This window comes from Natator depressus, chromosome 1 (assembly GCF_965152275.1).
Source record: "Natator depressus isolate rNatDep1 chromosome 1, rNatDep2.hap1, whole genome shotgun sequence".
NCBI lineage: Eukaryota > Metazoa > Chordata > Testudines > Cheloniidae > Natator > Natator depressus.
Window position 1 is genome coordinate 215,819,907 of NC_134234.1, and position 13,573 is coordinate 215,833,479.

Consider the following 13,573-nt stretch of genomic DNA (forward strand, 5'->3'; position numbering starts at 1 on the left):
GTGGCTAAAGGGAGAGAGAGAGAACTGATTTTTTATCTTCTTGGGGTTTGTCTGCACACAATTTCTGTATAGGTTTGATTAAATCAGGTTTTTTGCACTGATTTTCTGTGCGTAAAACAGGCTTTATACTCTACCTGTCACTATGGTGTCCAAGCACCTAAAGGGACAAGAGAAGAAATGTGTGGTGTTCCTGTCCTCAAGGAGCTCAGCAGCCAGACAAACAAAAATGTGGGCAGATGAAGTTGATTAGGAGAATATTCCTAGTGCACCCCACCCCAATTCCAATAAATACATCCATAATGCATGCATGCATAAATTCATTCATTTAGATGTGACCAGGATGAAAAATCTGTATTGGTATTGGTTCAAAAACAGAAGGTCTGGGGGTCCTTTGTTAGAAAACTTCAAAATTCTTGTTGCCATTTACTGCATTTTAAAAGAGTTTAAGATTATTCTGAAGCTAGATTTTATGCAGTCTCTCACTTATGTATTAGTCTTTCCCTCAAAGGGAAGGGGAAGCCAGCAGGATAATTAGATCTTTTTGCAGAGATGAGTAAAGGGCTGTGAACAGGCTCCCCCTTCAGCTCCTGGAAACCCTAGCGGGTAGGCTCTCTATGAATTACGCAGCACACACAGTCCACCAGGGTACTGCCATCAGATGTTGTTATTGCTGTCTATGTTCCAGGTACATCACAACACAGCAGCAGTTATGTGGAGCCCCCTTCTTCCTCCCTGGCTCAGCCTTTTATACTGCTTGCTTTTTCTCGGAGCTGTCCAGCTGGTGAGCTAATTACCTCATAAACTCATCTGGCTCCCTACAGTTGCAAATGATCCCTTCTTCCCTTCCAAACCCAAACTACCTAAGCCCTTCCTACTCTAACTACACCCAGTGCTCTGGGTGTTTTAAGTGACCAGGGTGCTGGCTTCAAAAGGGCACAATTATAGGTCTAACCGTACCCCGTCACAGGCTTCTGCCTGGGACATGACTCCTATCAGGAACTGCTTTGCCTACCTCTTGGCCCCAGGAAGTACTGGATGATTTAAAAAGTCAGTTACCATTCTAACTATGAAGATGTTTCATGATTCTGCTTAGACTGAAATCACTGAGGTGTTAAACATGATCCCAAATATCCACTGTAAAATTACTCTGCATCAAGGAATGTCTATACCCCATTGTTTTGTGAAGATTATTTTATTCATAGAATCGTAGTAATTAAAGGTAGAAAATAAACATCATCATTCAGTCCATCTCTTTGGTTGAAGGTAAGTGCCCTAGAGAGTTGTGAATAAATTTTCAAATTCAAGATAAGTGCATTTGAAATGTCTTGTATCAGTATATAGTATAAAGCCCTTACTAGAACGTGTGTAAGTTTTGTGTAGCGGCTTTTGGGGCCAAATTACGTTTCCTATCTAAAAGATGGCATGTTGTTACTAAATTTTGCAAATTTTATTCCTTCTGAGCAAAGCAAGAGGGTAATTCTTTATTTATTTTTCAGTTTATAAAACTGCATCACCCAACTCTCTCAGGGAGCTGTGTGCAGTATAAAAGTGCTTGTGTTGAACAGTATCCATGCACAACCATCTTCCCACCTTCGATGAACTTACCCCAATCAGGCAAAACTCAAGGACTTTATGCTCTACACATAGACTTGGGGGACCAAAGTGAGAAGTGAATTCCAGTTGAAAATCCTCCACCAAGATCAGTATCCAGGCCCCACAAGTTATTGGGCTTGCTGCTGGAAACCCTGGGTGAAATTCTATGGCATGTGTTATGCAGGACATTGGACTAATTGATCATAATGGTCCTTCTGGCCTTTAAAATCTATAAATCTTAATGAAATTAAGTGACAATCTTAACTGAGTAGCATAGCAAAATACATAAAGAATGTTTATTGTATGGAAGGTTGCGTTGATATTCCAGTTTGTATTGTATATTGTACAATTTGATAAATAGTATGTAATTCCATTAAATAGCCCTACATTTAGAGACTATTTTATTGCATGGTCAACTACTCAGAAGTCAACAAATTTCAAAGTTAAAATTGAATGTGAAATGTTAACTCTGCCTTTTCTTGCATATGTATAACACAGGCTCTAATTACATAATCACATACTGTTTTCAAAATAATACACTATTTCCCTTTTTTTAAAAAAACAGCTGGGAATATACATGTGCATGTTGTAATACTTCTTTAATTTTAGAATACTACTTGGTTATGTATAACTGACCTCTTACTTAATGGATGCTGAGTCTGGGAGTTATATATGTTACAGGTAACTATGTATACCAAGAATAGCTGTGAAAGAGGCAATTGATTTCATATTATACTTCATCCATTATCAACAAATTTATCATCCAAATTCTTATTGCAAAATTTCTATTTCTGGTAATGATGTAAAAAGCAGGCTGGGCTCTGATTTCAGCTGGAGTTTTTGACACTGGCAGTTAAAAAGAAAAACTTCTTACTTATCATTGGAGCATGTTTGACCCGGAAGGCAGTGAGGAAGACAACATGGAATCCCACCATTTTGCTGTTTTTTCTCATTTTTAATGTCCAACCACACTTTAATATGCCTTTTAGTAAACGTGCATTCTGCATTTTTCTCCATCCCTACTTGGTATCCATGGTTATTCTTGGTCTCCACTTCCATTCTACAATTTTGATTATTGCCCACCTTCTCCAGAGCAGGAGGCATCATTCAGCTCATAGGGCAGTTAGAGGGGGTTCCCTGAATACAGTGAAACTGAAGAAAGGAGTCATTGGGGGCAGTTTCTTTGTGGTGTGATTGGGACACACCAGTGACCACAGTACCGTGGAGAGATTTGGAGTGAATATAGCATGTGCTCTGTTGCAGAGGGTTAGGGAGAAAAAGGGGAGGGGAAGCTACTCTGAATACTGACACGTCACAAGTACCATGGGCTAAGCTAGGAATTGCTTTCTAGACCATACTCTTATATTCAGGGCAGATTTGTTGTTTTCCTCATTTCCGATAGATGTTTAATTGCTCTTACTGCAGACAGGAGTGTTACGTGCAATAGGGTATGATGTGTGCAATGCAGTACTTGTGCACTGATATGTCAGAGGAGCATTTGAATATGTTGTTTCTATGGATTTGGTTGGAAGGATTCCCTTTTGAAGCTGGTTGAGTCAGGGGCTCAATTAGTGCACTGCTCGCATTCCTCACTGATATGTGGGAGTGCCTCCACATAGTCTTCTTCTGTTAGATTAGTATCAGCAGTTTATCCATTTGAGCTACTAAGAGAAAAAGTTAGTGTAGGAAAGGAACAAGGAAGCTCTGTTTTCCTGGCTGTTGGGTTGGACTTTCCAGACAACCAGGGAGTGGGAAGGAGTCAAGGGATGGGCTAAATAAAAGGTGAGACTTTTTTTATATTTACCATATAGATGCTCTGATACCCCCTACCCTCTTCTACGATTCATGTGGATTCCTCTATTCTGTGATGGGAAAGGATTGCTGGGCTCCTTCACTGCAAGTCCTTTTCACAGAAGTGCTCTTAATCTGTTCTGCAGTTTCCACGATATGCTATGCATCCGATGAAGTGAGCTGTAGCTCACGAAAGCTCATGCTCAAATAAACTGGTTAGTCTCTAAGGTGCCACAAGTACTCCTTTTCTTTTTTCTTTTTACGAATACAGACTAACACGGCTGTTACTCTGAAACCAATCTGTTAAAGGTGACCTGAAAAGGAGACAAAATTGTTCCTGTACTTTATGATGCAAAAAGATGACTTGTGAAAGTTTTTTTCTTTTTGTTTCTTCCTTCCATACCAGGGGAGGGGGAGGGGGGGGTTGGAATACCCACCCACCCACCCACCCACCTCCATCACACTTGTTTTTTTGCATGCCTTCTACATAAGGAAAATCGGATCCTGACTTTCTTCTTGTTATTGAAGGACTTGAATCATCATTGGAGGACCAGAATGGAGACATCACAATAGATTGATCCTGACTGTTATCATTTCCAACCCTTAATTAAGTAATGAGGAGTGTTGAATGTGAGGGCTAGTCTATTCTGCAGTAGTGGTGCTGTTCCAGTCTTCAAACATAGCTATAAAGTTTTCACTTAACGTAGGTTTTGTTCCAAAGTAGACACGAACAACATAATTAAAAATGATTTTGATCCCCATTGAAAATTGGGGTAATTGCAGCTCAGAGAGGTCATTCCCTATTCTTCACTGGCAGCATTATCCAGCTAAAAATAAAAGTTGGGATCTCATATGTCTAACATAAAAAACAAACAAAAATCTTTCGAGGTTGCATTTTTCCATCACAAAGAAGCAGTGAAGAGTGCAAACACAATGTTAGTTTGTGTCCACACTGCTATTTTTTAAATAAAAATAATTACTTAAGACAATATCCAAAAAGAAAAGGTGTGTGTGTGTGTGTGTGTGTGTGTGTGTGTGAGAGAGAGAGAGAGAGAGAGAGAGAGCGAGAAATGGAAAAGTGACCTTCATCTAATACTGTGGTTCTTAACTAGGGATACACATACCCCTGGGGGTAAGCAGAGGTCTTCCAGGGAGTACATTAACTCATCTAGATAGTTGCCTAGTTTTACAATAGGCTACATAAAAAGCACTAGCGAAGTCAGTACACACTAAAATTTCATACAGACAAAATAAGAAAGTAAGCAATATTTCAATAATAGTGTGCTGTGATGCTTTTGTATTTTTATTAGGGCTGTCAAGCAATTAAAAAAATCGTGATTAATCGCACAATTAAAAAATCACATGATTAATCGCACTGTTAAACAATAATAAAATACTATTTAAATATGTTTGGATGTTTTCTACATTTTCAAATATATTGATTTCAGTCAAAACATAGAATACAAAGTGTACAGTGCTCACTTTATATTTATTTTTTATTACAAATATTTGTGCTGTAAAAAACAAAAGAAATAGTATTTTTCAGTTCACCTCATACAAGTACTGTAATGCAATCTCTTTATCATGAAAGTTGAACTAACAAAGGTAGAATTATGTTTTATTTTTGAATGCAGGTTTCTTTTGTACAATGTAAAACTTAAGCGCTGACAAGTCCACTCAGTCCTATTTTACAGCTTCTAACCAGTGTGTGTTTTGTCCATGCCAAAGGTAACCTTTTCTGTCACTAGTGTGTTCTGTATGTGAGCATGCCAAGTCTTCATCACCCACTGGATTTCCACATGGCAGCTACTGCATATCTTGCTGTATTCAGCAAATGTGTTACAAAAATATCAATTGTTTAAATTGTGTGCATCCTTCAACAGAGAGCCTAAATCTGTTAATATAACCATAGCAAGTATCCTTCAGGTCATTTGTCCCTCTCTGTGCCTATAACGTCCCTGCACTGGCTCTTTTGTGCTACTTTTCTGGATAGTCATCACAACCTTCTCCATGCCCTCAATTTTGTACTCAAGATGCTACCTATTCCTGGCTCTGCTGCTACTGAACTCAGGATTCACTTTCTATCTGAGGCTATTATCAGTCCAAAGTCATTGACCTAAGTGAGGATTTCTCAAATGTTTTATTGGTAAATTACAGAAATAGGAAATGTGCCAAAATAAAAAGCAGTTAAACACAGATAACCCTCAGACTAAGTTCATTAAAATATGATTAGATGACACTCTCCAATTTGTCCACATCCTTTCTGTAGTGGGGGGCCCAAAACTGGAGGCAATACTCCAGATGTGGCCTCACCTGTGCCAAATAGAGGGGAATAATCACTTCCCTCTATCTGCTGGCAATGCTCCTACTAATGCAGCCCAATATTCCCTTAGCCTTCTTGGCAACAAGGGCACACTGTTGACTCATATCCAGCTTCTCTTCCACTGTAATCCCCAGGTCCTTTTTTGCAGAACTGCTACTTAGCCAGTCAGTCCCCAGCCTGTAGTAGTGCATGGGATTCTTCCATCTGCATTTGTCCTTGTTGAACCTCATCAGATTTCTTTTGGCCCAATCCTCCAATTTGTCTAGGTCACTCTGGACCCTATCCCTACCCTCCAGCTTATCTATCTCTCCCCCCAAGTTTAGTGTCATCCGCAAACTTCCTGAGGGTGCAGTCCATCCCATCATCCAGATCATTAATGAAGATGTTGAACAAAACGGGCCCCAGGACTGACCCCTGGGGCACTCTGCTTGATACTGGCTGCCGACTAGACGTTGAGCCATTGATCACTACCAGAAAATCTTTGTGTGTTTCACTTAAGCTCAGAGCAGATTCTGGCACAATAGAAGAACTTTCAAATTCCTTCTCAGCAGGCAAGCTGCTATTCTCAGCAGAAAAAGGCTAGGATTTCCCTCCCCTTTCACAGCCTTCCTCACTGGCTACAGACAAAGCAGGTGTATTAGACCCATACTTTTCCTAGGACCTGCCTATAACATTAACATGCTTAGACATGGCTACAATGTTATTGCCTACTAAAATATCAGTGAGTAGCAAATTCCTAATGCCAACCACAACCTCACCTAACGATAGAACATTTCCGTACTGAAATCATCAATTTTTATACATCAGGTCAAATTCATATCAAAACTGGGTAAATACAGTCTTTTGCATATCATGATTAGTGATCCTGGGCAATCCACAAAGAGGAAAGAGCTGGATTGAGGAGCCAGCGAGTGCAGAATTCTGAGATGTAGATATTTGTGGGAGAACCAGGACCACAGTGAATTGCTTTGAAGTGTTAAGCATTGAAGCAGCAAACTGGCTCATGACTCAGCCAATTTGCATCCGATGAAGTGAGCTGTAGCTCACGAAAGCTTATGCTCAAATAAAGTGGTTAGTCTCTAAGGTGCCACAAGTCCTCCTTTTCTTTTTGCAAATACAGACTAACACGGCTGCTACTCTGAAACCTGTCAGTATTAAAAGTTGCTTCAGTATTGCTTCAAGAACGTGGTTAATACATAGCTTAGTCTTGTCTAAACTGCACTATAAAAGTGAGTTTTTAAACATCTCAAAGGGCTGTTGTAACTGGGTCTCACAGTATGGTAAAAAGTATATTGTGGGATGGCAGTTAGTTTATAAACTTGTTTGTTCTGGAACCATGTCTTGCTCTATAGAGCACCACATACACTTACAGTGCTATGTAAATGATTTTTCCTAGCAATAATAGGGTTTTTTTCTCTTTCCTTTTCACAGTATTTTTGAAGATGAAAGTTTGAAATTGCGACAGCTGAAACTAGAGAACCAGGTAAGTGAATCGGCAGTGCAGAGGCTGACAAGTGTCACTATAAGAGAATGGGCAAAACATCAGTCTCCAGGAATTTACAACCACATTTTACATTGAGTCTGAGTTTGCTGCTGCTTTATTCTGATAGAGAAGGAGAGGCAAATGTTTGCACTTCTTCCTTCCCCACATTGTGCTTCTTGGATGCACCTGATTCACTGCTGTGCTTTATATAGTCTTTACACCAGTGAAAAGTGGGTGTAAAACACCAACATTTTACACCCACTTTGCACAGGTGTAAACAACTGCAAAAGGTACAGAGCATCTCCTATTGCACGTGAGACCATGTGTGGAGTAAAACAAAGACAGGGTGATGCGTGTGATATAAATGCTTAGAATGATGGATAGAGACAGATTAGAATTAATCGCTACCATTTGCCTTCAAGGATTTTTTGGTTATCATTAGTTTAGGGGTCAAGCTTGCCGTAGTTTTTGTTTTGATTTCCTTGATATTTTGTGTCTCCTGCAAGTGTTGTTTTATTCATTTCATTAGGATTCATTCATCACAAGGCTGAGTGGATCAAAAGAGAGGAGGAGAATTAATCTCTGTAGGGAATTATCCAGTTTAAACATCAAAGCAGAAAGAAAAATACTCTCTAAACAGTAGAAAGAGCGACTGCCAGCAACTTTCTATCTTTTTCTAAATACAACCCATTTTTGGCTTAGCATTTGATTTGGCAGAAGAGCAGGAATTGTATCTCTTTCCAAACAGCTGACTGATATGCAACTTGCTGAATGCCCAGACCACCATACCCTTTAGGGCACTTAGATAAACATATTCATACTTACTCTTCTGCCCTGTGAAATTTAAGATGAGTATAGGTTCATACAGAGGCGGATTAAGGTTTGGTGGGGCCCTCAGCCAGAGCACGTGGTGGGGCTGCTCCCCACCCCTTCCGCCTACAGCCCCACCCATGGCCGCATTCCGTTCCACCCCTTCCCCTCGCGCCCCCACCCTTGTTCCACCCCATTCCACTCCCCCACCCATTTGCTTCTTTCTGCCCCCCACAAAGACTGGAGAAGCTCTGTCCTCCCCGTCACGGCCCTGGGTGGGCAAGGAGTGAGAGCTCCTCCAACCCTTAGGCCACGGCAGGGAGTGAGAGCGCCTCCAATCCCAGGCCGCAGCTGGGTCTGGGCGCTGGGGCTTTGCCTGGCGCTTCTGCTAGGGAGCAGGGGCGGGGTGGGGGGACTTTCCTCACCCACATGGCGCTTTTGCTAGGGAGCTGGGTCAGAATGTGGGGGCTTTCCCCGCTCCACCCGGCATTGCTACAGAGGTCAGGGCATTGGGGCTTCCCCTGCCCCACCCAGCGCTGCTTCTGGGGCTCTGGGCTTCCGCCATCTGGTGGCGGATTTTTTCGGGGGCCCCCCCAATTGGCCAGGGCCCCTGGGCATGGGTCTCATAGGCCAAGTGGCTAATCCGCCACTGGGCTCATATATTTTTGAGGCCAGAAATCCATTTTGATAATCTAATCTCACTTCCTAACACAAGGCTTAGAGCATCACCCAATAATTCTTGTACAGAATGCAATAACTCATGGATGCACTAAAAGCATATATTATAAAAAGACATCCAGTCTTGATTTAAAAACTTCTAAGGGATGAAGAATCTGCCACAATCTTTGGTGAGCTGTTCCAGTGGTTAACTGCCCTCACTTAGATATTTGTGCCTTATTTCTAGTCTGAATTTGTCTTGCTTCAGCTTCCAGCCATTGAAGTGTGTTCTACCCTTTGTCTCTAGTATCAGATATGTTGTTTCTGTGTAGGTATGCATGGCCTTATCTAAGGGTATGTCTAGACTGGCAGAGTTACAGCACCGGCAGTTACATTGCCACTCAGAGAGCACTGAAGGGAAACCAGTGTTGTATGTTCACACTGTCAGCTGCCTGCCCAGTAGCGTATTCACACGTGCAGCACTTGCATCGGTATTCAGAGCTGTGCACTCTGAGCAGCTATCCCACAGAGCATCTCTTCCTCTTCTGCCGTTAAGAGTTGTGGGAAGGCGGATGGGGTCACGGGGCACCGTGGGTCCTGTCCCAATGCTCTGTGATGCATTGGTTTGCATCCAGCAGTCCATGTGCTTCCATCCGCATTTGGCGCCATCTTTCAACAGTTTGTGCACTGCGTGCTCTGCCTCTTCGGTCTGCAGGAATGCATCTCACACTGTTGACCAATATGCTGCTCGCTCTGACTAACATGTCACGAGTGGCAGTGGAGTTATTCCATAAACTACAAAGGCAAGAGGAGTTAGACATTGATCTCGCCACCTGTAGTAGCTCCAACACGAGATTGCTTGTGGCATTCATGGAGGTGCTGACCACAGTGGAACGCCGCTTTTGGGCTCGGGAAACAAGCACTGAGTGGTGGGATCACATCGTGATGCACGTCTGGGATGATGAGCAGTGGCTGCAGAACTTTTGGATGAGGAAAGCCACATTCATGGGACTGCGTGATGAGCTCGCCCCAGCCCTGCGGCGCAAGGATACGAGAATGAGAGCTGTCCTGCCGTCGGAGAAGCGCGTGGCGATTGCACTGTGGAAACTGGCTACTCCAGACTGCTACCGATCGGTCGCTAACCAGTTTGGAGTGGGAAAGTCAACCGTTGGACTTGTGTTGATGGAAGTGTGCAGGGCCATTAATCGCATCCTGCTCCGAAATACCATGTCTGTGGGCAACGTGCGTGACATTGTGGATGGGTTTGCACAAATGGGCTTCCCTAACTGCGGAGGGGCGATAGATGGCACGCACATTCCAATTCTGGCACCAGACCACCTAGCCATGGAGTACATTAATCGCAAGGGGTATTTCTCAATGGTTCTTCAGGCACTTGTGGATCACCGTGGATGTTTCACGGACATTAAAGCGGGCTGGTCCGGAAAGGTGCCTGACGCACGCATCTTTTGGAACACTGGCCTGTTCAGGAAGCTGCAAGCAGATACTTTCTACCCAGACCAGAAGATCACTGTAGGGGAAATGGAAATGCCCATTGTGATCCTGGGAGACCCCACCTACCCCTTAATGCCGTGACTTATGAAGCCATGCACGGGGCACCTTGACAGCAGCAAGGAGCGGTTCAACAACATGCTGAGCAAGTGCAGAATGACTGTTGAGTGTGCTTTTGGCAGTTTAAAGACCCACTGGCGCTGCCTATATGGGAGGCTGGACCTGGCTGATGACAATATTCCTATGCTTATAGCCGCATGCTGTACGCTCCATAATATTTGTGAAGGGAAGGGTGAAAGCTTCACTTAGGGCTGGACTGCTGAGGCTCAGTGCCTGGAGGCTGAATTTGAACAACCAGAGACCAGGGCTATTAGAGGGGTGCAGCGCGGGGCCATAAGGATCAGGGATACCTTGAGGCAGCAATTTGAATCTGAAAGCCACTAATATTTGTTGCTGTGCTCGGGAGTGCAGTGTTTGTTATGCTAGGAGGTGATTGTGATTGGTGCAGACGATGCACTGTGAAGGTTTAAGAAAATTGCTTGTTGCTTTGCAGGGTTCTGTTTACTTTCAATTACTGGAATAACGATTGCTTTTAAACCAAAACAATTATTTGATAAAAGACAACAAGCGGAGGAGAGAGACAAACAAAAAACACATGAGCCCTGTGAGGGATGGGGGATGGGAGGGTCCTAGGACGAGGTGGGGTCTCGGGACGGTTAAAGATTTGTGTATATCCAGGTATCATATGCAGCTTTGTCCTTTGGAGTACAGTGCCAACCTGTAGAGGGACGGGCGTTGAGTGCAGTGGGTACTGGGAGTCTGCAGTGCTGGACTGTGATGGGAGTACAGACTAGAGCCAGGAGGTTTATAAGAGTGTGTTGGCGGTGTCTGGGGGGCGCATGGGAAAGAGTTTTGCAACAGTAGCTGCAGGGGAGAGTGGGCGCAGAGCTGCTCGGTTTGCTGTGCTAGGAGCATCTGGAGCATATCTGCTTGGCGCTACATAACATTTAAGAGCCGCTCCGTGGCTGCGTTCTGGTGTGCCAGATTGTCCTTTCGGTCCCTCTTCTCGCTGTCCTGGCCCTCCTTCAATGCTTGTTTTTCGGCCGCACAGTGCATCGTGACATCACGCAGAAAGTCCTCTTTAGTTTTTTGTGGCTGCTTTCTAATTCTGTGCAGCTGTTCAGCTGGTGATAACAAAGGGAGGCTGGGCTCCCAAGGTCATATCTGTGAAACCAAAATGCAACATTTTACAGAAGTAGTATTGTTTGCAACACCCAGACCACTGATTCAGTGATTTAAAACACAGCCACTATTCACATACCTGACAGGTTTCAGAGTAGCAGCTGTGTTAGTCTACTCCTTTTCTATTCACATACCTGTCACTAATTGGCTGACTCCAGGCAAGCACACATGAGCCACAAGACCCCCAAAATGACGAGTAACCAGAGGGGAAATCGGTGTTCCAGGACCATAGTGCACATGGCTCTTGGGGAGAGCCAGCACTGTAGGGGGGCCTTATAATCATTACTGTCCCCACATTTTCCACAGGCTGTGTTCATTATGGAAGATATCTTGCTGCTGAGGGTGAGCAGGGAATCGAGGGAGGGTCTTCTCCAAGACTGCGGCTTCCATCCTGGGCTTTATGCGGCTCGCCTGTGTGCAGCAATGCCCCCCGTTCCCCCCCCCCCACACACACACACACAGAGTGGCGTGGAAAAGTTACCCTTAATGGGGCAAGAAACAAAGCAGCTCTGCCGAAGAACCTGTGACAGCAGCTTGCCCAGTATCACCATGAGAGTTTTATGGAGATCTCTGAAACAGATTCCTATGAAGTGAGGGAGTCAATCAACACCCTGTTCTGCCATTCAGACTAGGCATATGGCGGTACACGCATCATACAGACACAAGCCTGCTTTCTGCAACTCTGCTGCCCCCAACAACTTGCTTCAGCGATTCCCAAAATCAAAGCCACTTACCAGGGGTCTCCTCTCCTGTTTGCACTTCGCCAAGCTCTGACTGCTGTGACTGGCTAGCCCACTCAGGGGTAGAGAAGGGCTCCTGGCTGCATGCATCTCTGACCTCTGAGTCGTCCTCTGCCTCTGCCTCCCCCTCCCCCTCCACATCCCCGTCTAAGATTTCCTCCTCCTGACTCTGCCCACTCTCAAATGGCACATGAGCCACGGAAGTCTTTGCAGTGGAGGTGGGATCGCCACCGAGTATCACGTCCAGCTCTTCGTAGGACTGGCAGCTCGTGGGCGCAGCACCGACATGGCAGTTTGCCTCCTGCGCCTTGTGGTAGGCATTCCGCAGTTCCTTCACTTTGACCCTGCACTGCAGTGTGTCCTGGTCATGGCCCCTTTCTGTCATGTATTGTGAAATCTGTCCATAGGTATCATAATTCCTATGGCTGGAGCGTAGCTGGGACTGGACAGCCTCCTCTCCCCAAATGCTGATGAGGTCCAGCAGCTCGGCATTGCTCCAAGCAGGGGATCGCCTGGTGCGTGGAGCAGGCATGGCCACCTGGAGAGATGTGCTGAGACCACTGCACGCATCAGTGAGCAAACAGGAAGGGGACTTTCAAAATTCCCAAGGAATTTAAGGCGTGGGGCTCATGGTTGGTCACCTGAGGGCAGGACAGTAGAGTTCAAACTGATGACCAGAGAGGTGAGAACAGGCATTGTGGGACACCTCCTGGAGGGCAATCACAACGCTGTAATCGACCAGGGTGTCTACGCTGGCACCTGAGCGCTGTACCCCCTGCGCAGAAAGCTCTATGCCTCTCGTCGGGGTGGGTTTTTTACAGCGCTGCAATTGCGCAGTTTCTGTGCACTAAATGGCTTGGTAGTGTGTGCACCTTGGGAGTTATAACACAGAAAGCTGCATTGCTGTGCAGAAACTTGCCAGGGTAGACAAGGCCTAAAGAAGTCCGTGGAAGAGTTTATGTCTTTGGTTGTACCACTCAGACCGAACAGGATTTCTCCCTCTATAGGTTCTACAAATAATGTATGATTAACCAACAACACTGGATAGAGTACTTACTTTGGATCTTTCTTCTAAAATAAAAGAGAGTACAATACTACATGTCATTTGACCTTGTTAGGCAATGGGGCTAACCTAAGTAGATGAATGGGAGTAGTTCACACCTCTCTGACGTTCTGTTTTAGGCTCTTTGCAGACACATTTAAAGAGAACTGTATTGGTTTGCATTCAGAAGGTTCTCTGCAAAATTATAGTGGCTAGAGACTTGCGACAAATTTTGAAACTTCAGTCTGTTAGAGCTGCGGGTGCCCAGCAGTGCTGGTAATTAGGCCTCTTATTTAGGTATGTACATGTAGATTCAAATTTTTACCTTCAAATGCTTCTGAAAATTTTAGTCTATTATTTTTTAATAAATGGAAGCTTAAATT

General features: G+C 44.3%; 1 protein-coding gene across 2 annotated transcripts in view; it reads left to right on the forward strand.

The window, feature by feature from the left end:
* TULP3 (TUB like protein 3) overlaps positions 1-13,573 on the forward strand; it is an 80,774-nt gene that overhangs the window by 28,518 nt on the left and 38,683 nt on the right. For both annotated transcript variants that reach the window (XM_074935535.1, XM_074935542.1), the window contains exon 2: positions 7,139-7,190. In XM_074935535.1, the coding sequence (XP_074791636.1) occupies positions 7,139-7,190 (52 nt within the window). The remainder of the gene's footprint in view (positions 1-7,138; positions 7,191-13,573) is intronic.